The 26276-nt window shown below is 49.8% G+C and overlaps 1 protein-coding gene across 5 annotated transcripts in view; it reads left to right on the forward strand.

Moving 5' to 3' along the window:
- The window catches only part of PIKFYVE (phosphoinositide kinase, FYVE-type zinc finger containing), a 2266845-nt gene that overhangs the window by 1480357 nt on the left and 760212 nt on the right, over window positions 1-26276 (forward strand). For all 5 annotated transcript variants that reach the window (XM_078680343.1, XM_078680347.1, XM_078680342.1 and 2 more), the window contains one exon: window positions 21774-21894. In XM_078680343.1, the coding sequence (XP_078536469.1) occupies window positions 21774-21894 (121 nt within the window). The remainder of the gene's footprint in view (window positions 1-21773; window positions 21895-26276) is intronic.

Below are 26276 nucleotides of genomic sequence, written 5' to 3' on the forward strand. Positions count from 1 at the left end.
AGTCGTGTGGGGTATAGCATAGCATATGGGATCTGTAGTTCCTGCAACTTTTGTTTTGCCGTGCCATATTTCTTCCTCGCTTCTTGAACTGATTGTGTAAAATCAGGGTTTAGCGCTATGTCCATGCCTTCATGGCGCAGGGCACCCAGTTCTCTCGCTTTTCTCAATGCCTCATCTCTGTTGCGGTAGGTTAGTAATTTAGCGATGATAGGTCTCGTTCTAGTGCCTAGCGGCGGCCTGAGAGCCAGGGATCTGTGGGCCCTTTCGATGAGGCTTGGGTTGTGTATGCAGAGAACTGCAGGTACATCCCCTTAAGAGGCACACCAAGAGTGATCAAAAAATATATGATTCAATGTTCAATTGAACATTGAATCATATATTTTTTGATCACTCTTGGTGTGCCTCTTAAGGGGATGTACCTGCAGTTCTCTGCATACACAACCCAAGTGATATTTGTCGGTGTTTAGATGGACAACACCACCCTTCGAGAGCACCCTGAACCTCGGAACTGTGTTCTAAACACGCTAATTTACCCTGCTGTGCACCCCCAAACCTTTACTATTTGCCCTTTCGATGAGGAACACCTCCGAGAATGTATCTCTGCCCAGCAATGTGATCAGAAGTAGTTCCACGTACTTCTCCATAGGGCCTGTGTTGGTAGTCTCCGCAATTCCCATGAGGCGGATGTTGCTTCTGCGCGACCTGGCTTCCAAATCTTCCGTCTTGGCAGCTAGCATGGCTAATTGTTTGTCTACACTAGTTTGTTTAGTGGTCATTTGGTTGGTAGCGTCCTCCACATCAGATATCCTGTGCTCAGTCATGTCAATCCGCTCTATATGGTGGTCCAGATGTTCGGATATTCGGTCTACTCTGTGGGTGAGAGAGTCAATTTTGCTATCAATGTTTGTTAGTGCGGTTTGTATTGTGAGGAACATTGACTGTATGTTATCCGCCGAGGGTCCCCCGTAAGCCTCTCCGTCGGCGGAGGTGCCTGTTGTTCCAGACCCGATTGTTCTCGCACTTCTTTTGTAGTGTCGAAATTCGGTTGATTTCTATCCGGTTTGCCCATGGTGTCCTCAGCCTCTTGGCCGACAGTCGGCCGCCCTAGGAAAGTGGGCCGTCTGCAGAGTAGAGGTACTAGCGTGCACGGTGCTCCCGGGGTTCCACACCGCCTCCAGCCTCTGCCAAGCAACGGCTACCGACCACGTGCGCTTTTCCCGGAGTTGGCCGTCTGATTTGGCTGCGCCCGTCCTATTCCTCCCGCTTTCGGCTCGCAGCGCCGTCTGTCCACCACGATATTTTGTGGGCACTTGAGTATTTACGGGCGCGCTCATGTCTCCCAGTGACAGCGGTCTACTCCACCGACGCACCGTGTTTCGTGGCTCACCTCACCGCGTCGTTATTGCCCGTATGTCGTGGGCCCTGCTTTTGAGCTCGCCGCTATTGCCAGCACTCGAGTTTGTGTCTACCTCCAGCCAAACAGGGGGGTTCCTCGCTCTAATCGCCCATCTGAATGCTCACAGCGCAGATGTTTACCACAGTTGATCGTCAACTGTCCACTCATCAGGGGGGGAGGCGCGTGTTGCGTGATCTATTTCTGCCAATGGTCGCCTGTATGGGTTCTGTTGGACTGGAGGAACTGCGTGAATATGGGCCTCTTCCTCGCTTCAGGCCCCGAGTCCGCATGTACTATGAACTAATTGCCAGCGTTAATAGAATGGCGCCATGCGGGTCACCAGGCTCCCACAGTTGGGTTTTCCTCACTTTCCTGGCTCTCCACCAGCATCCGATTGCCTCGTAGCGTCCCCCCGCAGGCCTGCACATTCGCCACGTCCTACCTTGTCTAGGATGTTTATTGCCCAACACGTCTGCCGCCGCGTCTCCCAGCCCAAGTCGCAAGGTGGGTGCAGGAGCGCTAGTCAAGTCTCGGAGCCCCGACAGAGCACCTCCGTTGTGCGGACGCGGTTTCCTCCGCGGGCCGGGTTACGTGCCCTGCGTCTCGACCTGCCTAGTCACTCCAGGTCGGTGCGCCACTCATGCTGTGTACCAGCAGGCCTCTGTAGCTTCCGAGGTCGTAACTTTCGTTCTGGTAGGGGTGACACTCCAAAACTTTCGTCGAGTGTAGATAGTACGTTTGTGTAGCAGTGCTAGATGTTTTATGGGATGAAGTCCCCGATTTTGGTGATGTAGTTGGCCGCCCGGAGGAGCTCGCTCAAAGCGCGGCCATTCCGTGTCTCTGCTAGCTCCGCCCTCCCACACTGTCTTGTAGTGTTGTGCTTGTAAAGAAGCCGAGCAAATTATGGTTCGCCCTAGATCCAAGGAAGCCTGAAACCCTCCTTGAAAGGTACCTAGTTTCTCTGCCCATTTTACAGCATATTTCTCGAGATCATCTGGTTTAAGTGCAGTAAATTCTGCGTAGAACCGACGAATAGCGCAGTCCCCCCTACCTTCAATCGCATCTAATATGGTGTTGTGTCTAAACCATAGTGGTCCTCCGTGCTTGTTTAAAATAAAGCTCCGAACCTGCAGGTACTTAAAGAAACTCCTGCTATCTATACCATACACCGCTTATAGTTCTGAAAACTGAAGCACGCCGCTGGGGCCTAAAATGTCTCCTATTTTCTGAATACCGTGCTCCCCCCAATTTGACATCACAGGGTCCCTATATATTTCTCCTGGCAACGAGGGGTTAGTTAACATACGAGTATAGCTATTGAACCTCCCAAGGCCAATTTTCTTCGAGAAGGCTGTCCATACTTTATACACCGCTTGAAGTGTCTTGAACCTAGTGTGTTTATAGTAACAGAAGTCTATGCAATTTAAAAAGCAATTTGCTGCTTCACTCCCCAATAAGATAGAATATACATTGGTGTAGCTGGGTCTGCCTCCCACTCCTCCTTCACCTATCCCCGCTCCTCCTATTAACCCCTGCATGTATTGAAGTACCGAAGCCCAGTAGTACATTCTGAAATCAGGGGCCCCCCAGGCCCCTCTCTCCCTGGGCAGGGTGATGTAACGGTAAGCTCTCCTTGTCTTTCCATGGGCCCACATAAACCTATTCAGTATGTGTTTGAGCATGCGAAACCATTTGGGCTAGAAGAAGAGCGGGATCGCCCTGAACAGGTACAGAAACTTGGGCAGGATAATCACGTTTGTGCGGCCCACTAATGTTAGGTGTAAATTGCTTAACCTTTCCAGATCCACTTTCACTTTGTTTATTAAAGGCTCCATATTCAGCTCTACCAAGCTGCTTGGACCCGCAGAAATCCTAATCCCTAGATATACAGCTGTTGGAACCACCCTGGCATCCTCGCACCATGTAGAAGCATTCTTGATTATCTGGGTTTTAGCCCTATTGAATGCATACCAAGAAACTATCCCGAATCCGCTGGCCTCTCTCTCGACCTCCTTGATAGCATCAGTTGGAGCTGACGTAATGATGGCAACGAAATCTGCATATGCAAATATTTTGTGTTCCTCGCCATGCATAACGACAGGGGGAATCTTGTTATTATATACTAGCCTGCGCAGCAGTGGATCCATATATAGAGCGAATAATAATGGAGAGGAGGGACAGCCCTGCCTAGTCCCACGCTTAATCTGCAATGTATTGGTGAAGCCTTTGTTAATTTTCACTCTGGCAAGCGGAGCCCTATATAAAGCCTGCACAGCCCCTATGAATCCTTTGCCTAAACCGCACCCCCCATAACCATCCACAGATAGTCCCAGGAGACCCTGTCAAAGGCCTTCTCTGCGTCCAATAGCAAGACCGCAGCAGGGTCCCCTGAGACTTCCGCTATATCAAACAGTGTCAGCATCTGCCTTATGTGCTGCATAGTTCCCTACCCCGGGATGAAGCCATGCTGCATGGAGCAGACCAAGCTTTCTATCACCCTGCCTAACCTCGTAGCCGATTTTTTTTTTTTTTTTTTTTTTTTGCCCACATTTTTGTTTATTTTATTTTAAACCTGAATTGAGATAGGTCAGCTTGGACGACATGTTATTTCAGTTTGATGGAAATTCCATATTATTTCTTGTTACATTAATGGTTGGTGGTATTGGGATGTATACCCTTGACTTACAGTTATTATAACATTGTTTTTTTTTTTGTTTTTTTTTTAAGGGTTTTATTGAAGAAAACAAGAGACATTCACATATATCGGGTGTCCTACATAGAATACAATATTGCGATAGGTGAGCGAATAAATCAATGTGGAAAATTCAATTCAAAGGAGTATGCAATGTCAACTTAGTTCGGTACATCAATAAGGAGAAGTACGATCAACAATCCAGCGAAGTAGCAGCCTGCAAGGTTCACCCACCCATAGTTCAGGATAATGAAGACAAATTGGACACCCCGATACATAAGAAAATCAATACAGGATAAACAACCCGTCTCTCGTAAAATAAAAAGGAAAGAAAAAAAGGCCATAGAACTAAACTAAGGCAAAATAACAAACCCCTCCCCTATCCCCCCACCCTGCACCCCTGCAATGGCTACGGCCCATCCCCACTAGCAGTGTGCCTGTCGCCCCGGAACTAGACCTAAAAGAAGGAAAAAGAAAGAGTGGAGGAGGAAATATCAAACAGGCCCCCGGTCTCCCTTACCCCCCGCCAGTAGCAACCCGCCCCTACACGTATCCAGAATAATAAAATGCAACAATTAAAATCAGACGGGGGGAGCTTGTAAGAACCACCCAACTCCTGCGCTAGTATAGGTTACAAATCCCGTATCAAATGAAGTCATTGTTCAAACCCATCCAGTCAAAGTCAACCCTGGCCACTGCGATTTTTCATGCAAGCCCTGGCCGCTCGATCCGCCATCCCATTGAGAGTATCAAAACGTTGAGAAAGTTCAAAGTCAGTACGGAAGGATTGAGGCCAGGATAATAGTACACAAAGTCTAAGAGTCAAACGATGTCCGCTGTCCACCAAAGATAAATCACTAGAGCGTATTTGAACCATCCAGGAGAAAAAGGGTGAGGTAACAATCCTACAGTCACTGGAGAACTCGCTCTGAAATATAAGATCATCCATGTCCATCTGGGGCGGTATCGACACAGGGCATGATGTAGATTCGATAGCCCGGGGCTTGCTAGCAGTCGTTCGGGGGTCGACAAAAGATACCAAGTCTGGCTTCAGCACGGGTCCCTCCGTCTCAGACGCTTCTTGCTCCTCGGGTAAAACAGCTTGTTCCAGAACCAACAAAGGGTCGGGGTCCGGTCTCCGGCAGATGATATCGACCGTTACGACCATCCTCTGGATGATGGCGGTGACCTGTGAATGGAGCTCCCCAATGGCGGCCATTACAGTATGCAGCGACGGTATACTTTCCACCCGCTCCATCGCCCCTCACGAAGCGACCAAGCAGGTCTCTGAACCCCGGAGGTCGACTACTCCGGGGCACCAGGCACAGGCAAATCCGATGACAACTGTGGGAACTCTCAAAAGCGTGATCTCAACACCGTCGCCGCCAGCGAGGAACCAAGCCCATCGACCCCGGGAGCTCAACGGGGCCTCCGGGCAGCGGCCCCCCGACCACAGCGACCGATGCGTCACGCAGCCGTAGCTGCGAGAGAAAACTGCCACCGATCCACCATCCAATCAGACAAGAAACACTCCACTTCGGGAGACCGGATGCAACCCACGTCCCGCGGCTGATGTTATTCAACTCCAACCCGGCTGGGTTAAAAATCGAGGCCCCGGCTTCAACTCTGGGTTAGGCCGAGAATGGAACACGGCATATCTTCGTTATTCAAGCAGCTAGAAATTCCGGGATTGCACCTTTAGAGTCAGGAACACATCAGCTGCACAGGAGGCCAGTGAGAAATCAGGATAATCGTCAGGATTTGTGAGCAACTGGCGGAGGTCGGCGGAGCCGGGAGCTTATGCGGCCATCTTGGTTGCTAGCGTAGCTCCTCTCGTAGCCGAAATTTTAGAAAATATTTTTGCGTCCGCGTTCATAAGCGTAATAGGCCTGTAAGAGCCAGGATGCAGAGGTGGTTTATCCTTTTTCAATATAACTACGATATCAGCCCCCCCCCCCCTCCCAGGAGTTAGGCATCGAAATCCCTTGTTGTGCCTGTAGCAAAGTGGAATGTAAATCCTTACTAAGTGGTCGTAGAGATTCGCGTAAAACAATCTAAAGACCTCCCTTATTTCCTCGAAATCAGTGGCTACTCCTCCTTTGCCACCTGCAATCTCATTAATTTCACCTGCCGCCGCTTTTTGCCTTGTCCGTATCGCAAGGATGTGCCCTACTCTTTCGCTAAGCTCATAACAGCACTCTCTTTTAATCAAATAGCGGCCGCCTTATTTGAAATACAGTCACTCTCCTCCGCTTTGCTTAACGTTAGCCTAAGGAGGACGTCCTCGAGGGGCGCCTTCCTTTCAATAGCTACATTCAACTCCTCCTCTATTACCAATAACTCCCTTGTAATTCTTTCTATTCTGTCCTTATCCTGCTTTCTTTAGTGCAATGTGTAGCTTAGTGTCTCCCCTCTAATGCAAGCTTTGAAGGTGTCCCAGGCTACCCCCGAGGGGGTACTCCCTCTATTTACTTCCCAAAACCCTCCAATCCACTTATACATACGTTTGACATATTCCTTGTCTTTCAGTAAGGCCCTCTCAAAAGTCCAGTTATTTTCTTTAGTCATAATTTTCCCTAGTTTGAGCCTGAGTACTTAAGGATTGTGGTCAGATATAATCCTAGGGTGTTTTTCTAACCTTGCTCTTGTGACTAATGCGTTTGAAATAAAAAAAAGAATCCAATCGTACCGAAATCCTGTGGGGCGCAGAGTAAAACGTGCTACCAGAGCCCACAGGGTTAGACCGAGCCCATAAGTCTGCTAATGAATTGTTCTGTGCCAGATTGACTAATGCTTGGCATGTCCTCTTCTTTCGGCCAGTGTAAACATGCCCAGGTTCTTTACCTAAACCAGACAACACATTAATATTAAAATCGCCACAACAAATAATTGGTTCTGGCCATAGGGGAAGCTCAGAGTCCAAAAACTCGAATATGTCTGGATCGTTCTCTGTGGACCCGTAGACTGAAGCTAGCGTAAATGTCTCGCCCTTAATGCTGCATTCAAGAAGCGTCCACCTCCCCCAAATATCCTCCTTCTTCCTCTTAACAACAGTGTCCCCCTTTTAGCGAGTCGGCCACCCCCGGGGTCTCAGTCCCCTGTTTCGTGGATGCCAATACTGAAAACCCTAATTGTTCCAAAAGGTGTCTTTTAGTCCCCTCAATGTGGGTTTCCTGCAAGGATACTATATCTAAGCCCATTGTTCTTAAAAGCGCTGCCACTCGCGCCTTTTGCTGCCATCATTAAGACCGCAGACATTTATTAAGGCGATTCGAATACTCATTAAAATATGCTGTATTGGTCTCCAGCCATTCCTAGCCTAGTTTTAATCAGAGTAAACATACAAACTGTACCATGCTGTGCTACCTTGTGCTGTAAGTGCCAACCGTTTAGAAACCTTTCACCCCACCCCCAGTCCCTCCCCCTCTTACCTCCCCCCACCCTTCCTGTCCCACCCAGTATCCGCCTCCCCAGGACCCCCCCCCTTTTACAGGCAAATAGGTCACACATGACCTATGTGTGGCCGATTTTGGATTGCAGCTATCGCATCCCTCTCCCCCTTTAACGGTGACTCCCTGCTGTGCTACCCCTTACCTGCCATAACCACCCCCGCCTGTATTTGTCTGTCAAAGCAATCTTTCTCCAAGATCCCCTAGAGCGATAAGCAATGTTATTGGTTAGGCAGGTCTAGCCCCCTTAACCGCCCTTCTGCCCCTTTAGCTCGTCCATATATTGCTGTGCTTTAATTTCTGAAAAGAACATCCTCACTTGCCCCCTTGTGATTACTTTGAGCCTAGCTGGAAACAAAAGGTAAGCCTCTGATCCTAGAGACTGAAAGGGCGTAATTAGCTGTCTTAATTTCCATCTTCTTTCGACCGTGACATGACAAAAATCGGGCCCAGCAAAAAAGGTAGTGCCATTAAACGAACGCCTAGAATCTGGTCTTGCCTTGTCAATGATCTCTTGCCGTAACAGGTAATTACCAACATAGACCAATATTGCCCTTGGCATACCCTTTTGTGCACCTCCCCGCCCTTTCTACAAGGTGAGTGGGAACCTATTTGCCCTTTGCACCTCGTTCTCCCAGTTCCAAGATGAGTCAGGAAAGGCTCCTTTCAACAATTTGATAACAAATAGCCTGGGATCTTGCCCCTCCGCCCCTCACTATTTCTGTAGTGGTTCTTATACCACTCACTTAGTATATGGTTTGTGAGGCCCCTAGGGCATAACTGTATTTGTGCAACTTATAGTATGCTAATTGAGTAACTTGTGATGTACTACGGTCTCTGACCTCATAAAGAGTGCAGAGGGGTTGTGTTAGAAATAAATACATATATATTTGATATATACCTTGTGTGGTGTCATTTCGTTTGGTATTCAAGGGATTATAATTGGTAAAAGAGCTTACTTCATATGCTCTCTAAAGTCTTAGCCTATGACTGCTGGTCCATGCTACCACTAGGATAGCTTGTCTATAAGGTTGACTTTACAACCACCATCAATAAGGGTTGATTAGACTGGTGCAAGGTGCCCACTAGAATAGTGAACATTATATGCCAGGCTAACTTCTCACATGTCCCTCTCAGAAGCTCCTCTTCATCGGAGCGGTTCTGGACTCGGCGCAGTTTCGGGTTTATCCTCCCGAGCAGCGGGTTCAGGATATTCAGGCTCTGATTCCGATCGTTCAGCCTTTATCCCGAGTCTCGGTCAGGTTGACGCTGCAGCTTCTGGGGCTGATGGCCTCCTGCATCCTTCTGGTGCATCACGCCCGGTGGCGGATGCGGGCTCTGCAGTGGGACCTGAAGTTTCAGTGGGCCCAGCATCAGGGCAACCTGTCCGACCACGTCCTGATCTCGGAGGGCACTGCGAGACAGTTGCAGTGGTGGCTCACGGACCGCGATTGGGTCAGCGACAGATCTCTCTCCCTACTCCAACCGGAATACGTAGTGGTGACGGATGCGTCTCTCCTGGGATGGGGGGCCACATGGGAGAGAGGGCCTCTGGTCTCCGGCAGAGTCCCGGCTCCATATCAACCTTCTGGAGCTGCGGGCGATCAGGCTTGCATTGAAAGCCTTCCTTCCCTCTGTCCGTGGATGTGTAGTGCAGGTGTTCATGGACAACACCACCGCCATGTGGTACTGCAACAAACAGGGCGGGGTGGGGTCGTGGACCCTTTGTCAGGAGGCTCTGCGCCTCTGGCAATGGCTGGAACACCAGGGCGTGTCCGTGGTGGTTCAACAGCTGGCAGGTTCCCTGAACGCCAGGGCGGACAAACTCAGCCGTCGGTGCATGATGGATCACGAATGGTGTCTGAACTCGGACGTGGCACAAGGTCTCTTTCAGCAGTAGGGAGAGCCTTGGTTAGATCTATTCTCCACAGAAGAGAACGCGCAATGTCATCAGTTCTGCGCGTTGGAATTTCCAAGGCGGCACTCGCTCGGAGACGCTTTTCGTCGCAAGTGGAGCTGCGGTCTGTTGTACGCCTTTCCGCCTATACCACTTCTGCCCAGAGTGCTGAAGATCAGGCGCGACCGTGCCCAAGCCATCCTTGTGGCTCCGGACTGAGCACGAAGATACTGGTATCCCGAGCTACTCAGCATGTCAGTCGATCCCCCGATTCATCTGCCTCTTCAGGAGGACCTTCTGTCGTAGCAGCAGGGGACGGTCCTCCACCCGAACCTGTCCAGTCTCCACCTCCATGCGTGGAGATTGAGCGGTGACAGTTGAGGCCATTTGACTTGCCTCCTGAAGTCTGTGATGTCATTCTGGCTGCCAGGCGTCCCTCCACAAAATCGGTATACGCCTGCAGGTGGAACAAATTTGTGGCATGGTGCACTGCAAAGGCTGTGGATCCCCTTTCTGCCCCCCTTTCAGAGGTTCTCATCTTTTTTCTTTCTCTTGCCCAGCAGGGCTCTGCTCTGGGCACTATCAACGGCTACTTCTCTGCCATTTCCGCCTTCTTAAGGCTACCTGATCAGCCCTCTTTGTTCAAGTCCCCCGTTGTAAATAGGTTCTTGAAGGGCATCACTCATATGTTTCCTCCTGTTCCTTTCGTGATGCTGCAGTTGGACTTGAACCTTGTTCTAACTTATCTGATGTGCGCTCCCTTCGAGCCACTTCACAATTGCCCTCTTCGTATTCTTACTCTTAAGACTGCATTCCTGGTTGCCATCACCTCTGCCAGGAGAGTGAGTGAGCTCCAGGCTCTATCTTCTCAACCTCCTTTCCTCTCTGTCCATCCGGACAAAGTTGTCTTGAGAACGCATCCCTCCTTCCTGCCCAAAGTAGTCACAGCCTTCCACATCGGGCAGTCCATTACCTTACCCACCTTCTTTCCACCTCTGCATCCCTCGAAAGAGGAAGAGAGGCTCCACCGTCTGGACCCAAAACATGCGCTCTCATTCTATCTGGACCGCACACGCCAGTTCCGGGTGGATGACCAGCTCTTTGTTGGTTACGTGGGCGCTAAGAAGGGACAAGCAGTGCACAAACGGACCATCTCTCGGTGGGTCGTCTTGTGCATCAAGGTTTGCTACTCCTTGGTCAAGAAGGAGCCTCCAGTTAGGCTGCGTGCCCATTCCACTCCGGCCACGGCGGGTACTACTGCCCTGGGTCGGGGAGTCCCCTTGCAGGACATCTGTCAGGCAGCTACGTGGGCCTCACTGCACACGTTCGCTAGACACTACTGCCTGGACAGCCAAGTCCGGAGGGATGGCTTTTTCGGCCGTTCTGTTCTCCAGGACTTTCTGGTGTGATCATTAGTTCGCAGACCCACCACCGGGGTTGGTATTGCTGGGGTATCTATTCTAAGGTACGGAATCTAACACTAACCTGTTTCTTTCAGATGCAAAAGTTACTTACCTTTGGTAACGATATATCTGTAAGAAACAGCTGTTAGTGTTAGATTCCTTACCGCCCCACCCATCCTCTCCGTTCTGCTAACTGATATCTAGGGTTAAGGTTCTTCCCTTTGAGGGCCCTAGTTTCATGGCACCAGTGTCGGTTTTTATCATGGCTTTGCGTTTCTGGCGCAGAATAGCTGTGTATAAGACCTGACGTCAGCGCGCGAGGGCGGCGTCTAAGTACTCCGACGACGTCATCCCGGCGCCGACGACGGACGCGGAGCCGCAGACGACGACTACCGATTCGCAGAGGTACTGTTAAGCAAAACTTTCCGGATCCAGTCTGACGCCTTGGGATATTCTAAGGTAAGGAATCTAACACTAAGTACTGTTTCTTACAGATATATCGTTACCGAAGGTAAGTAACTTGTGCGTTTGTAGGAGTGTCCTGCTCACTCACAACCCTGCACCCTGCATTCAGGATTGGAAGGCCTGCCCCAGGGTTGGCTTGTAGGTATTAAGTGTAGTTACCTCAAATATAAGGAAACTTATATCTGTCTTAAGTAGTGCTAGCACCAGCTTACACAGGCTGCAATGGCAGGCCTTTAGTCACAGTTTGAGTGGTCACTCATGGGTGGCATTATATATGCTGCAGCCCATGGCAGACCTCTGGTGTACCTGTGCCCTGGGTACCTTGGTACCATATACTAGGGACTTATTGGGTTACACCAGTAGCTAAATGTAGAGGTACAGACAAATGTAGGGAAGAAGCACAGTGACTGGGGTCCTGATTAGCAGGATCCCAGTCAAACTAGTCAAAAAAACATACTGAGACCAGCAAAAAGTGGGGGTAGCCATAAAAGCAGATTCTACATTCCTACAAGCCAGGTCCCTTTTATCTACTCCCAAGTGGGACTGGTCTGTCTTTACTCTCAGCCAGGTGGTTCTTTTGGGAACTGTAGTTTTGGTTTGCAAACCCTCCTCTGAGGGAATGTGGCTATGGTGCCTAATTCACAAATTATGGATCTTGCTGAGCCTCCTGGTCTCCTGCTTGTAAAACATCCTCATTGGCATGTGCCTGCTCTACAGTGTGGCCTGAAGTTCCACTGGAATCAGCACTAAGGGAACTTCAACAACCTGGTCCAGGTATCTGAGGGATCTGCAAAAGACATGCAATGGTGGTTTACGAACCACGATTGTCAGCGGCAGACCCCTGCCCCTTCCACACCAAGAACTCACAGTGGTTATGGATGTGTCTCTCCTGGGTTGGAGCAGCCACCTGGGCGAGGTAGAGATAGGGAAACTCTTGTCTCTGGCAGAGGCTCCGCTCCACATTTACCTGCTGGAGTTGAGAGCGATACACTTGGAATTGAAAGCCTTCCTTCCTTCCATCAAGGGGTGGCCGGTTCAGGTGTTCACAGACAGCACCATTGCCATGTGGTACTGCAACATACAGGGGGAAGTGGGGTCCTAGACCCGGTGCCAGGAAGCTCTGCATCTCTACACATGGCTGGAATATCAGGACATCTTCCTGGTTGTGCAGCACCTAGCGGGATCGCTGAACACCAAGGCGGGCAAACTCATCTGACGAAGCCTTGCAAATCACAAGTTGCGTCTTCATCCAGAGGGTGGGCCAAGGCCTCTTCAGAGGCTGGGGATAACATTGGTTAGATCTGGTATCCACCTCCGAGACAGAGCAATGTCTGCCCTTCTGCAGGCTGGAGTTTCCATGGATGCTCTTGCTCAGAGATGCATTTAGTCTTGAGTGGATCTCAGGACTTCTGTATGCCTTCCTTCCAATACCACTTCTGCCCACAGTTCTCAAGAAGATTAGAAATGACTGGGTTCAGTCATTTTAATAGTTCCGGATTGGGAGTATGGAGAGTATGGTTTACCGAACTCCTGAACATGAGACTTGGTCCTCAAATCAGGTTACTTTTTGGGAGGAGCTTCTGTTACTACTACAACAACATCATCTCAAAATGCATCTCGCCCAGACTGGCCCACTAACTTTAAGGAAGCTGACAGTGCCTTTAGGGGATGGATTAACAACTCGCTTGACCTTTGCATCCCTATGAAACTGACAGGGACCAAGCCCACACAAACCAATTCGTGATTCAATGAGACCCTTGCATAGAAAAGAAAAAATGCAAACTTTTGGAAAGAGCCTGGAGGCGGATGTACGATGCTGCTGCAAAAATAACCTATAGGACTGCAATAAAAGCATACCACAAATTTGTTCAGAAGACTAAAACTGTGTTCTATGCCAGTCTGACATCTGCTAGTTCCAATCCCTCAAAAACTAAAGTTTCCTTGATGAAGGAAATGGTGAAACCTCCAGTAGGGACATCCAATATCATATCCACAAATACACAGTGCGAGTCATTAGCAGAGTATTTCATCAAGAAGGTGGAAACTATTTACGGCACTCTTGATACTAGGCAGGAAGGCTCTAAATCTTTAGTAGCCGTTAATCCCTCAGACGTTCCTCACTCTCTATCCGCTCTTTCACCCATGTCTACCAAAGACCTGGTTGCCTTGGCAGCTAAGCTTAAATCAGGCTCCCCGATGATCCTTTAAAGCCTGATGTTTTTAGGAAACTTCATAACTGTCTCATGATTGAGGGCAGGGAACTAATTAATACGTCTCTCTTTCTGGTGAAAATCCCTAAATCATGGAAGCATGCTTACTAAAAAAAGCCCACATTTGATCCATCTTGCCAAGATTATGGAAACTCATGTTAATATCATTCTAACTTTCTATCTGGAGGCCAATGACATTCTGGATAGTTCTCAAAATGGCTTTCGCCCCAAACATAGTACTGAGCCGGCTCTTCTGGAAGTCACAGAGCAACTGTGGGCCTCGTTGGATGAGGGGAATACGTCAGCAGTGATTCTGTTGGTTCTTAGTGCAGCCTTTGACACCTTCTATCATGAAATTCTGCTTCTAAGACTTAAAGAGATTAGTGTCAAGGACAAGGCACTATCCTGGTTCTCATCCTTTCTATCAGAGCGCTCGTTCCAGGTACATGCCCCACCTTATGCTTCCAATTTCCACTCTCTGGGCTGCTGAGTTCCTCAGGGCTCTGCCCTCAGCCCGACGTTATTCAACGTGTATGTCCGCCCTCTGGCTCTGCTGACCAAAGCAGGTAACATCAGAATGGTATCATATGCTGATGATACGCAATTGATCTTCACCTTTTTTTAACAATAATGGTCTAGACCAACTGAAATTTCGCGAAGATCTGCTGGGCATCTCGGATTGGATGGTGGACTACTATTTGAAACTTAATGCTTCCAAGACGGAGGTGCTCCTAGTCTGGTATAATACACATCTGAAAGAAACAGGTTAGTATTAGATTCCTTACCTTAGAATATCCCCAGGCGTCAGTCTGGATCCGGAAACTTTTGCGTAGCAGTACCCCTGCGCGTCGGTAGGCGTCGTCTGCAGGCGTCCCCTGCGGCTCCGCGTCGTCGGCGTCGTGCGCCGTGATGACGTCGCTGGAGTATATAGACGCCGCCTCCGCGCGCTGACGTCAGTTCTTCTTTTTTCCGCGCCAGTTAGCGCAGATCCGAAGAGCAGTACTCCGGTCTTTTGACCAAGTTTTTTGTTGAATAAATCTTCTACGGTGCCGGTAGGATGCCCGGTTTCAAGAGTTGCGACAATTGCGACCGCATGATGTCGGTCACCGACCACCATCGACTCTGCCTCCGGTGTCTGGGCGCAGACCACGACGTGGAGTCCTGCGTCGACTGTCGGGCCTTGACTGGTAAAGCTAGGCGGGAGCGGTCCCGCAAGCTTCTCGAGCTCCGAGTGTCGGCCCCGCGTCGAGAGCGGTCCCGGTCCGGTCGGAGGTCGAGGGAGCGGTCGAGGGAACGATCGCGGAGCCGCCATGAGCGCTCCGGGAGTCGCCACCATTCCTCCGGTTCGTCAGGTAAGCGTAAGAAGTCGGGGCGTCGTCATCGCACCCCCGACTCCCCCCGACGCCCGCGTGATGGCGCCGGGGGTTCGGGTGGCCGCGGCCCCGCGTGGGTCGCCGACGCCGTCTGCCCCATACCCGTCGGACCCTGGGGAAGGCGCGTCGCGCGAGGAGATTGAGGCATTCCTCATGGCTATGAGGGCGAGGTCTCCTCCGGCGGGGCCTACGGCGCCTGCGGGGCCGTCGGTCCCGTCTGGGGGCCCGAGCGGTTCGGGTGCTCCTGCCTCGACGCCGCCGGTGGCTCCGGCCCCGGCGCCGCTGGGCCCCTCAGGTTCGTCGCCGGCTGGTCTACCGGCCTCTCCGGCGTCGGTTCCTTTGGGCCAACCCGTGGTGCCGCCTCCGCGCGGCGCAGTGACTCCGCCGTCGGTTCCGGCCAGCGTCGGGTCCCCGGCGCCGGCGCCGCGCGGCGCCACCCCCATTCCCCCTCTGACTCCTGACGCGGAGTCGGACCGGCGTCGTCCGACGCCGGATCCGGCGCCGATGGGGCCCATTGACCCCGAAGTCTATATCGGCGACCCAGACTACGGCGATGAGGACGAGTATGGAGAGGGTTGGGAGGGGTCTGAGGACCCTTTATCCCGTGCCTGCCAGTATGATGTGGACTGGGTAGGTGACTTGGGTGATGCCAGTGGTCTGGACGAGTCACCCAACACTGGGTTTGTCTCGCCGACCCCTGTGGCGTCTGAGGCGGGGGCTGCCTATTCGGTGGTCCTGCTGAGGGCTGCCAAGACCTTGGGCCTTGAGCTCCCCGTCGCTAAGGTCAAACCAAACATTCTGACCGAAGTGTTTAAACCGCAGTCATGCCCTCAGGAGCCTCTGCTGCCGTTTAATGAGGCTCTGACGGATGTCCTTTTGGGCACCTGGTCTAGGCCCGCTTCCGGTGCACCGGTTGACCGCAACGTTGCCAGGCGTCACCGTCCGTGTTCGGACGACCCTGCCTTCCTCTCCACCCATCCCTCCCCGGAGAGTCTGGTGATCCAGGCCTCCACTTCGCAGTCCGCATTTCCATCGGCCCCGCCCGATCGGGAATCAAAGCGGTATGACCAATTTGGGAAAAAGGTCTTTTCCTCTTTGAGCGCTGGACTGCGGTCTTGTAATACCGCATGCCTCTTGGGCCGCTACACCCACTCCCTGTGGGATACGGTCGCGGAGTGTTTGCCGCAATGCCCGCAGGAAGTGCGGGACAAGCTCAACCAGGCCTTGGTTGAGGGCCGGGATGCGGCGAGGTACTCGATCCGGTGTGGTCTTGACACGACCGACTCGCTGGGACGGGCTATGTCCACGACTGTGGCGATTCGGCGCCATGCTTGGCTGAGATCTGCCAACTTCTCACCGGACGTCCAGAATGCCCTCATGGACATGCCATTTGATGGCAGTCGCCTGTTTGGTGACAAGGCGGACCACGCGCTGGAGCGCTTCAAGGACTCCAGGGTCACGGCCAAGTCCTTGGGTCTTTCGACCCAGCGCCAGCAGACGGGTTCGTTTCGCCCCTTTCGTGGCCAAGGAAGGGGCGGTCCCACACGTGCTGCCAGCCACGTGCCGCAGAACGCTCCCCAGCGCGGTGGCGGCCGTGGATTCCGCCGTGGTGGCGGTAGAGGGCAGCGGCGAGGTCAGTCCACGCCTCCCCCCGCTGCAGCCTCCAAGTCTTCCTAGTCCGAGCTTTCGGGCTCACGTGACGCCAGTGGGTGGCAGGGTTCGCCATCACCACTCCCGCTGGCGCGCGATTACATCGGACAGGTGGGTGCTGCAGCTCGTCCGAAGGGGCTACTCCCTCCCCTTCGAGTCCACTCCTCCAGCCATGCCACCGCAGAACCACCGTGTGTCGGGGGACCACTTGACACTTCTGCAGGAGGAAGTTACGGCCCTCTTGGCCAAGGGGGCCATCGAGCGCGTTCCTGGGCCAGAAGTAGGGTGTGGTTGCTACTCCCACTACTTTCTGGTGCCCAAGAAGGACAAAGGAGGCCTGCGTCCTATCTTGGACCTACGGAACATCAACGGCTTCCTCCGGAAGGAGAAGTTCAAGATGTTGACTTTGGCTCAGGTCTTGGCTGCTCTAGACCCACAAGACTGGATGGTAGCGTTGGACTTGCAGGATGCGTATTTTCACATCCCCGTCCTGCCGGCCCACCGGCGTTACCTGCGGTTCACGGTAGGCCACGAGCACTTTCAGTTTATCGTGCTCCCATTCGGCCTTACCAGCGCCCCACGGGTGTTCACGAAAGTGATGGCGGTGGTCGCAGCTCATCTGCGCCGGTTAGGGGTTTCAGTCTTCCCCTACCTCGACGACTGGTTGTTGAAGGCGGGCTCGCCCCAGACAGTCGTCCACCACCTTCAGATGACGGCAGACCTCCTGCACGAGCTGGGGTTTTCCATCAACGTGCCGAAATCACACCTGTGTCCCTCTCAAAAGCTCCTTTTCATCGGAGCGGTTCTCGACTCGGCGCAGTTTCGGGTTTATCCTCCGGAACGGCGGGTCCGGGATATTCAGGCTCTGATTCCCATCTTTCAGCCGTTATCCCGGGTTTCGGTCAGGTTGACGCTGCGGCTTCTGGGGCTGATGGCCTCCTGCATTCTTCTGGTGCATCACGCCAGATGGCGGATGCGGGCTCTGCAGTGGGACCTGAAGTTTCAGTGGGCCCAGCATCAGGGCAACCTGTCCGACCATGTCCTGATCTCGGAGGGCACTGCGAGACAGTTGCAGTGGTGGCTTACGGACCGCGATTGGGTCAGAGGCAGATCCCTCTCCCTTCCCCAACCGGAGCACGTAGTTGTGACGGACACGTCCCTCCAGGGCTGGGGAGGCCACTTGGGAGAGGCAGAGATCAGAGGCATCTGGTCTCCGGCGGAGTCCCGGCTCCATATCAACATGTTGGAGCTGCGGGCGATTCGCCTAGCACTGAAGGCATTCCTCCCCTTTGTCAACGGGAGTGTAGTGCAGGTGTTCACGGACAACACCACCGCCATGTGGTACTGCAACAAACAGGGCGGTGTGGGGTCGTGGACCCTTTGCCAGGAGGCTCTGCGTCTCTGGCAATGGCTGGAACGTCAGGGCGTGACTCTGACGGTTCAACACCTGGCAGGTTCTCTGAACGCCAGGGCGGACGAACTCAGCCGTCGGTGCTCGGTGGATCACGAATGGCGTCTGAACTCGGACGTGGCGAGAGGCCTCTTTCAGCAATGGGGAGAGCCTTGGTTAGATCTATTCGCCACAGAAGAGAACGCGCAATGTCATCAGTTCTGCGCGTTGGAGTTTCCAAGACGGCACTCGCTCGGCGACGCCTTTCGGCGCGAGTGGAGTTGCGGTCTGTTGTACGCCTTTCCGCCTATACCACTTCTGCCCAGAGTGCTGAAGAAGATCAGGCGCGACCGGGCCCAAGTTATCCTTGTGGCTCCGGACTGGGCTCGAAGATACTGGTATCCCGAGCTACTCAGCATGACAGTCGGTCCCTCGATCCGCCTGCCCCTTCAGGAGGACCTTCTGTCGCAGCAGCAGGGGACGGTCCTCCACCCGAACCTGTCCAGTCTCCACCTCCATGCTTGGAGATTGAGCGGCGACAGTTGAGGCCATTTGACTTGCCTCCTGAAGTCTGTGATGTAATTCTGGCAGCCAGGCGTCCCTCCACAAAGTCGGTATACGCATGCCTGTGGAACAGATTTGTGGCATGGTGCACAGCAAAGGCTGTGGATCCCCTTTCTGCCCCTCTGTCTGAGGTTCTCCTCTTCCTTCTTTCCCTTGCCCAGCAGGGCTCTGCTCTGGGCACTATCAAGGGCTATCTTTCTGCCCTTTCCGCCTTCTTGAGGCTACCTGATCAGCCATCTTTATTCAAGTCCCCTATTGTGTTAAGATTCTTAAAGGGCATCACGCACATGTATCCACCTGCTCCGTTCGTGATGCCTCAGTGGGACTTGAACCTGGTTCTGACATTCCTGATGTGTGCTCCCTTTGAGCCCCTTCATTCCTGTCCTCTCCGTCTTCTCACTTTAAAGACGGCCTTCCTGGTTGCCATCACCTCTGCCAGGAGAGTGAGTGAGCTCCAGGCTCTTTCTGTAAAACCTCCTTTCCTGTCTGTTCATCCTGACAAGGTGGTTCTTCGGACTAGACCTTCTTTCCTGCCCAAGGTAGTCTCTGCTTTTCACATTGGGCAGTCCATCACCTTGCCCTCCTTCTTCCCGCCTCCGCATCCTTCAAAGGATGAAGAGCGGCTCCATCGTCTGGACCCAAAACGTGCGCTTTCATTTTACATGGATCGCACACGCCAGTTCCGGGTGGATGACCAACTGTTTGTTGGCTACGTGGGTGAGAAGAAGGGAAGGGCGGTACAGAAACGAACCATCTCTCGGTGGGTCGTCCTGTGCATCAAAGCATGCTACTCTTTGGCTCGGAAGGAGCCTCCTGTTGGGCTGAGGGCCCATTCCACTCGGGCTACGGCGGCTTCTACTGCCCTGGGCCGGGGAGTCCCCTTGCAGGACATTTGCCAGGCGGCTACGTGGGCCTCGCTGCACACCTTTGCGAGGCACTACTGCCTGGACAGTCAAGTCCGGAGGGACGGCTTTTTTGGCCGTTCGGTCCTCCAGGACTTTCTGGTGTAGGTTGTATTGGTTCGCAGACCCACCTCCGGGGTTGGTATTGCTGGGGGTATCTATTCTAAGGTAAGGAATCTAATACTAACCTGTTTCTTTCAGATGAACAAGTTACTTACCTTCGGTAACGATATATCTGTAAGAAACAGTAGTTAGTATTAGATTCCTTACCGCCCCGCCCATCCTCCCCGTTCTGCGAACTGATACCTAGGGTTAAGGACATCCCTTTCAGGGCCCTAGTTTCAAATGGCACCAGTGTTAGTTCTCACATGGCTCTGCGTGTTCTGGCGCGGAAAAGCTGTGTGCAAAGAACTGACGTCAGCGCGCGGAGGCGGCGTCTATATACTCCAGCGACATCATCACGGCGCACGACGCCGACGACGCGGAGCCGCAGGGGACGCCTGCAGACGACGCCTACCGACGCGCAGGGGTACTGCTACGCAAAAGTTTCCGGATCCAGACTGACGCCTGGGGATATTCTAAGGTAAGGAATCTAATACTAACTACTGTTTCTTACAGATATATCGTTACCGAAGGTAAGTAACTTGTTCATCAATGCGACAGTCAATGGTGGCCCACAGCGTTGGGCCCCCCTCCCCTACCTAAAACTGTGGTTAAGAACCTAGGGATATTTATAGATGGGGACCTCATGCCAAAAAAGTAGCCGGGCAATGCTTTGGTCTTCTTCGGGGCCTTAAACCCATTCTGGGTTTTTTTTTATGCCCCGATTCGGCAAATAATAGTCCAGTCTGCAGTGCAGTCGCGGTTAGATTACTGCAATGGACTGTTACTAGGGGCTAATAAAACTGTGACCAAACGACTTCAACGAGTACAGAATGCGGCTGCACCTACTCTTTTTGGCTTACCTAGGTAATGCCATACCTCCAACCTTGTTCCTTGTCTGCACTGGCTCCCGATTGAACAGAAAGTTAAGTTTAAAACTCTCTGCACCATGCATAAGATTCTTCATGGTCAGTGACCCCTAATTCTCCAGGGTCTGTGCACGGCCTATGTCCCCTTGCGGGCCCTACGCTCTGCTTATCATCATCTGGCCCGCACTATCCGAGTGCGTAGGCGCAGAGCAGGTGGGCGTTCCTTCAAGGGGTTGCCCCGATATTGTGGAACTCTGCTCCTCTTGTGGCCCTGAGTACACAGGATCATTAGTCTTTTAGAAAACTGATCAAACCCTGGCTTTTATCCACTATTTAGCTCTCCTCTACACACCTCTCGTCCGGCTGCGCTTGGCGCCCCGTTGCTGAGGCAGCCATGCGCATTACAAGAACAGTTAACATAACATAACAACAAGGCAAAGATCTGCACCCAAATCTGTGCAGTCTCCACCTGCATGCAATTTACTTGCTGGAGTTTTTACCAAGCAAGATTATTTAGCAACATTATCCACCCTTGGCAAGCACTGCAGTGACTGCACACTTTTAGATTAAGAAATGCAAATCGGTTTTGGAGGAGCATGCTTAAAAAAAAGTACTTCCCCAGTTTTGGTCCATCATTCACTCTATTGCACAGCTCTCATGACATTATTTCCTATGCTGACTGCATTGAAATTGACTAACGTAGCCATTTATTTGAGGCATGCACAAACAACTGATTTCTTCCAGAGGTCATTATTTATGCTGCACAAAACATGTTCTATAACATATGAGTACAACCAAATCAGTGTACATTCTTTATCAGTGGCTGCTCCTTTCCTAAGGCCGAGGAGCGTCGACCCACTGCTCTAAAGGAAAAATAAAATGATAACGTATTGTTATTTTCATTTTATTTTTCCTATTGCAGTCCGTAGTGGGGCTGACCAAAGCAGGAGGAGGAGAGGTTTGCACTCCCCAAGTGCTGTGGGCCGGCCAAACAGTCATGCACACTTTGCATGTTCCCCACCAGGCTCATTACCCTGCCTGGTGAGGAATACGCACAAGCTCCCTGTTTCCGTCGGAGCCCCGAACTACAGCGCTCAGACCTATCAGAACGCTGCATTGCAGCCTGGGGAGCCTTGGTGCCTGATTTTTTCCTGCTTCGGGCTGGGACTGGAGACAGGAGGAGGACGGGGACAGGGATGGAGGAGTGGCAGCGGCTTGTAACTCCTGGCACATTTTTTTTCCATCCCCAAAGCCGCCCCACTGCCCCCCCACCCCCCCCCCTCTGGTTGCAGACGCTACTTTTCACTATGTACAATGTACTTTTGACTATGTACAATATCAAATGTGCCTATAGTTGCCAGCACTGCAGCTCAAGAAGGATGGCGATCATTTCTGTATTTTCCACTTATAGATGTGTTCGATGGGCATCTGCAGGGGTCGACGGACAGTCAGGTGAAAGAAAAATCTACCATGAAAGCTATATTTGCAAACCTGCTTCCTGGAAACAGCTACAGCCCAATTCCTTTCCCTTTGTAAGTACTGTTAATTTAATTTGATTTTGAAAGCTGATCATAATTATAGTCCATGTTGCCTTGAAAGCTCCTTTGCTCTTTAATCTTTCTAACACAACTTATCGCTCACAATTGATTTAATGTTAACGTTTAACATTGAAACTGTAATTGGTACTCTTTATATTGCAAAGTGTAGCATCACAGCTAATACTCCAATTTTAAATATAATATTTTGTACAATTTTTTGGCTGTGTCTGAAACTTTCGGGTACGTTTTTTTATTTGATTTTTGAGGTTTCGTTTGAAGTTTACAGAGAGTAGAAAACCATCACTTGATTATTTCTCATACTTGCTGCTTATTTGTGGAAAGCAGGCTCACGAATGACCCTATGGAAACCTAACATGTTTGGTAGATCACAGCAGATAATGAATACTTTTATTTTCTTATATCAAACACCATAAACACCATCCACCTGTAAATGCATCTCATTCTCAATTAGAGCACACATTGGACGATGCATTTCTGTTGCAGCCTTCAGTATTAGCATGCATTACGTTGACTTTTATAGGAAGCCGGCTCTGGAGAGTCTGCGGCACAGGCGCTTGTCTTCGTTTTTAGTACTAACATAAACAATATTCTAGGGTAGAAAGCACCTTATGAGAGATTGGAAGAAACATTGAAAGTGAAAGATTCTGTGCCTGTTTTTAAGTGATACATGCTTGGTTTTAACTGCATTGTCATTTTGTTATTATTTGTTACAGTTTGGTGATGTTTGTAGTTTTTTTTTTAATCTAGGAGGACGTCCAGCCTTTGAATTTCAGTAATGTTGTACATTTTTTGCGACATGTCGATTTTTTTTAATTCATAAAAAATACTGGACATATCTTGAGACCTGATAGCTGGAGCGGAGATGCGCTGCGGATTCCCCCTCTGCCGGACCTTGGGCAGGCTTTCCCTTCGTCTCTCCGTCGCATCTATACCCTACCCCCTTTTCCCCTTCCCCCTTTTCCCACTCCATTTTCCTTTTCTTCCATGCTCCTTAAAAGTTTTTACTGGTATCTTTGGTAACTTGTAACTGATGTAAGTTTGCAACTATGTTGAACCTTATGTGAAGCTCTCTGATAACTTCGGGTCTAGCCAGCGCTAAATAAAACTCTTTAAATAAATAATTTAAGTAAATTTAGGTGATACCTTAAGGAAGCCTTCTAGTTTGTTACATTTTCTCTTAACCAGAAATATGTAGCTAGTGGAATGACGGTACCACCTGGTTCAAGCTGTTTAAGTGAGAAAACATTAATTAGTAAGTATCCAAAATTGTTTATTACCATTTCCTGAGTAGCAGTTAACTTCCTTTGCAGAGATTTAAATGGCTACTATTTTCTGAAATGATAAATGTGGGCTATAACTCACTTTGTTGCATTATTTCATTAGTTGCATCATATTCTGAAAAAAATTGACCATATCTTCAATATTCAGTGTGCTAGGTTGTTTTATAGCTTAATGCAGTCTAACATGTTTTTTTCTGTAGCATTGCTGTGACCTTATGCTGCAAGGTAGTATAATTTCATTGCAGGGGCTGATTGACTCCAGCTTTCATGTTTCTTAACACATTTAATTAACGTTGACCTGTTTACCATTGTAGACGCATTTAATAGTATTACTCCTAGGTATCATGAAGCAGCTCTTAGACATGGTTAGAGTGTAAACATGCATTGGCATAGCAAATAGGTCTCGCCTTTGGAACCTTATGAGTGTTTAGCCATGGCCAACAAATGTATGATCTGAACCTGAATTGTTTTTAGGCTAGACATAGCCCAGTAAAGATGGACATCAATCTTCTTTCTCTCTGGTTTATGTCAATTGGGCACCAAGGGTGGTTGGTGATGGGAGTAAGTGTTTGAAATAGAAGAGCAAGTGCAGAGGGGCACACTCGTAACCAGGGCCTCTAGGTAACACACTGACAAGGAGAGCCATCACTAGCGATATAAACCTGAAAGTTAATTGTTTGACTTACACCATTCATTTTTGCTTTTCCAAAGCTTGGCAACCTAAGTACATTCTATTCAAGTATATGACTTCAGGCACATTAATTTGCACTATGTGATATTGAATATAACCAAACAGATGACATATTCTAAGGTACGTGAGATCATCCAGATTAATTTATATGTCTATCACATTTAATGCGACAAAATTAAATAAAAGAATTTCAATGAATAGATCCTGAACATTAATTAATTTGCATGTCATATTATATATAATTTAAAAGCAGTGACCCTGTGCGAGGGACCTTCCCACCACAGTTAATATGAAGAACATTTGAGAGTACACCATTATACCTTGCGTAATCTTGTGGTTCATCTGATAGCAATAACCCTAAGACTGTAACCTTGCAATGTAAGCATGCACTTGCAGTGCTATGAGATGAGCTCAAAGTGGAATGCGGCGCTATAAAAAGAACCACTAATATTCAGCCCATTTGCTAATGTTCTAAGTGCAAGACTAGCATATAAACACACACAGAAGCTCGTTTTAGTCGGTACCACATGACTGGTGCCTGCAAATAAGGAACTTACCTTTACATCCCACTGGCATGATTACTACAGTAATTGGCAACAATTGAGCACAGCCCTGGATACGGTGGAACAGCTGGAGATGTTCGGATGGCAATGAAATGCAGGTTATCTGGGTATATCGTGGTGGTGGCCGCGGTTTGTTACGGGCAGCTCATGTAGCAGTAATGAACATCGCAGGTAAAATAAAGGAAGCAATTGGGTTTAGGAGTATTTTGCTGGGTGTGCCCCAACGTGAGAGTATTTTTCTTTTTACGTATTGCAGCATTCTAGAGCCGCAATCATAGCAGTGCGTGTCAGTGACGCACATTTGTGGCATTCCTGATCGAGTGACTGAAGGCCCTGCTGTGCAACGCACTTTGCGCAGGCGCGTACTAACCAATCTATGGCAGTCCTTGGAAGTATGTAGTTTCTGTGTGTCAGTGACGTTCGTCCGAGGCTTTCCAGTTTATGGGTGTGTTGTTTCCAAGCCCCTGCTGTGCAACGCGCTGTACGCATTTAAAGGAAATAATAAAGATTTAATTATATACAGCGCGCAAGGCGCGCGCTCTTAAAGAAAAGAAAAAAAGCAAAGAAAACAAACACGCGCGCACGACTTTCAAGAAGGAGGCAGCAAGGGAAGGGAAGACAGGAGGGGGCCTGCGCCTGTTTCCCTTCTGGGAATGAGCAGGGGCATCATATGTTTGCAAGTTAATTACAAATTATGGTGTCAAAGCTCGCTCCCGAAACGAAATCGCCACACGTGCACGCGTTCCCATTCAAAGCAATGGAATGCGTGCACGTTTTTGGTAGCAAAGCTGAAGCGATGGCTATAGGTCTTTTCCTATGTAGCACATGCGTGCTGCTAGGCGAGACCTAAAAAGGATTACTCTCCCTGCTAGGAACAGCATCTCAAAAAGGGATACTCTGCACATGACAAATAGTAGCTGATGTATCTTTGCATCCTTCAATCCACTGTCACTTTTAATATGCTCTGGACCTTCATGTCTTTATCATTTCTTCAGCCCAGTGGGTGCTTTGCCCTGCAGAATTCTGTTTTGTCTACATGTATATGAATGAGGATATTCCCACTGAAACTCTAATCTTTGTTTTTAGATAGTTAATGGCTGTCATATGAATATTTTGTGGAATGTTTTGTAATAACGATAGTCATGTTTAAATAATCACAGGTCTGTGGTAAAAACAACCAATTTTATGTACACAATAGAAATAACAGATAAGCTAACACAGCTTAGTGTGCACAGTCTTTTCATTTATTTATTTATATATTTATTTATTTAAAGAGTTTTATATAGCGCTGGCTAGACCCGAAGGTATCAGAGCGCTTTACATAAGGTTCAACATAGTTGCAAACTTACATCAGTTACAAGTTACCAAAGATACCAGAAAAAACTTTTAAGGAGCAGGATAACAGTTTCAAGACAGATTGTTAGTTCCGCCTCAGATCTAACCATTTGAGCGAGCATAGAGAGGGTGCCTGGGAGAAGAAGAGGCAGAAAGGTCTCAACAGGGGCATCGAAATGATGGAGCAGCAGCCAGGTAAAGGAAAACATGTAGGTGAACGAAAAGAGAAAAGAGACGGACGATAGGAAGGAATGTAATAGGCAGATAGGGTTGTCTCTCCCATAAAAAGTGTATGAGCCAAAGAGAGAAAATCATAGGGACCTATAATTTATGGTGCAGTCGCTTTTGACTATAGAAGACAATTTAACATAGAATAAATTATTGATACAACATTTAACTACTTATTCATGTAAGATATAGCACTTCATAGCATTACCAACAATTCCAGACCAAATCATTTAGTACAACATTATCTTATGAATAGGT

The sequence above is a fragment of the Lissotriton helveticus genome, chromosome 3_1, assembly GCF_964261635.1.
Source record: "Lissotriton helveticus chromosome 3_1, aLisHel1.1, whole genome shotgun sequence".
NCBI classification, from domain to species: Eukaryota; Metazoa; Chordata; class Amphibia; order Caudata; family Salamandridae; genus Lissotriton; species Lissotriton helveticus.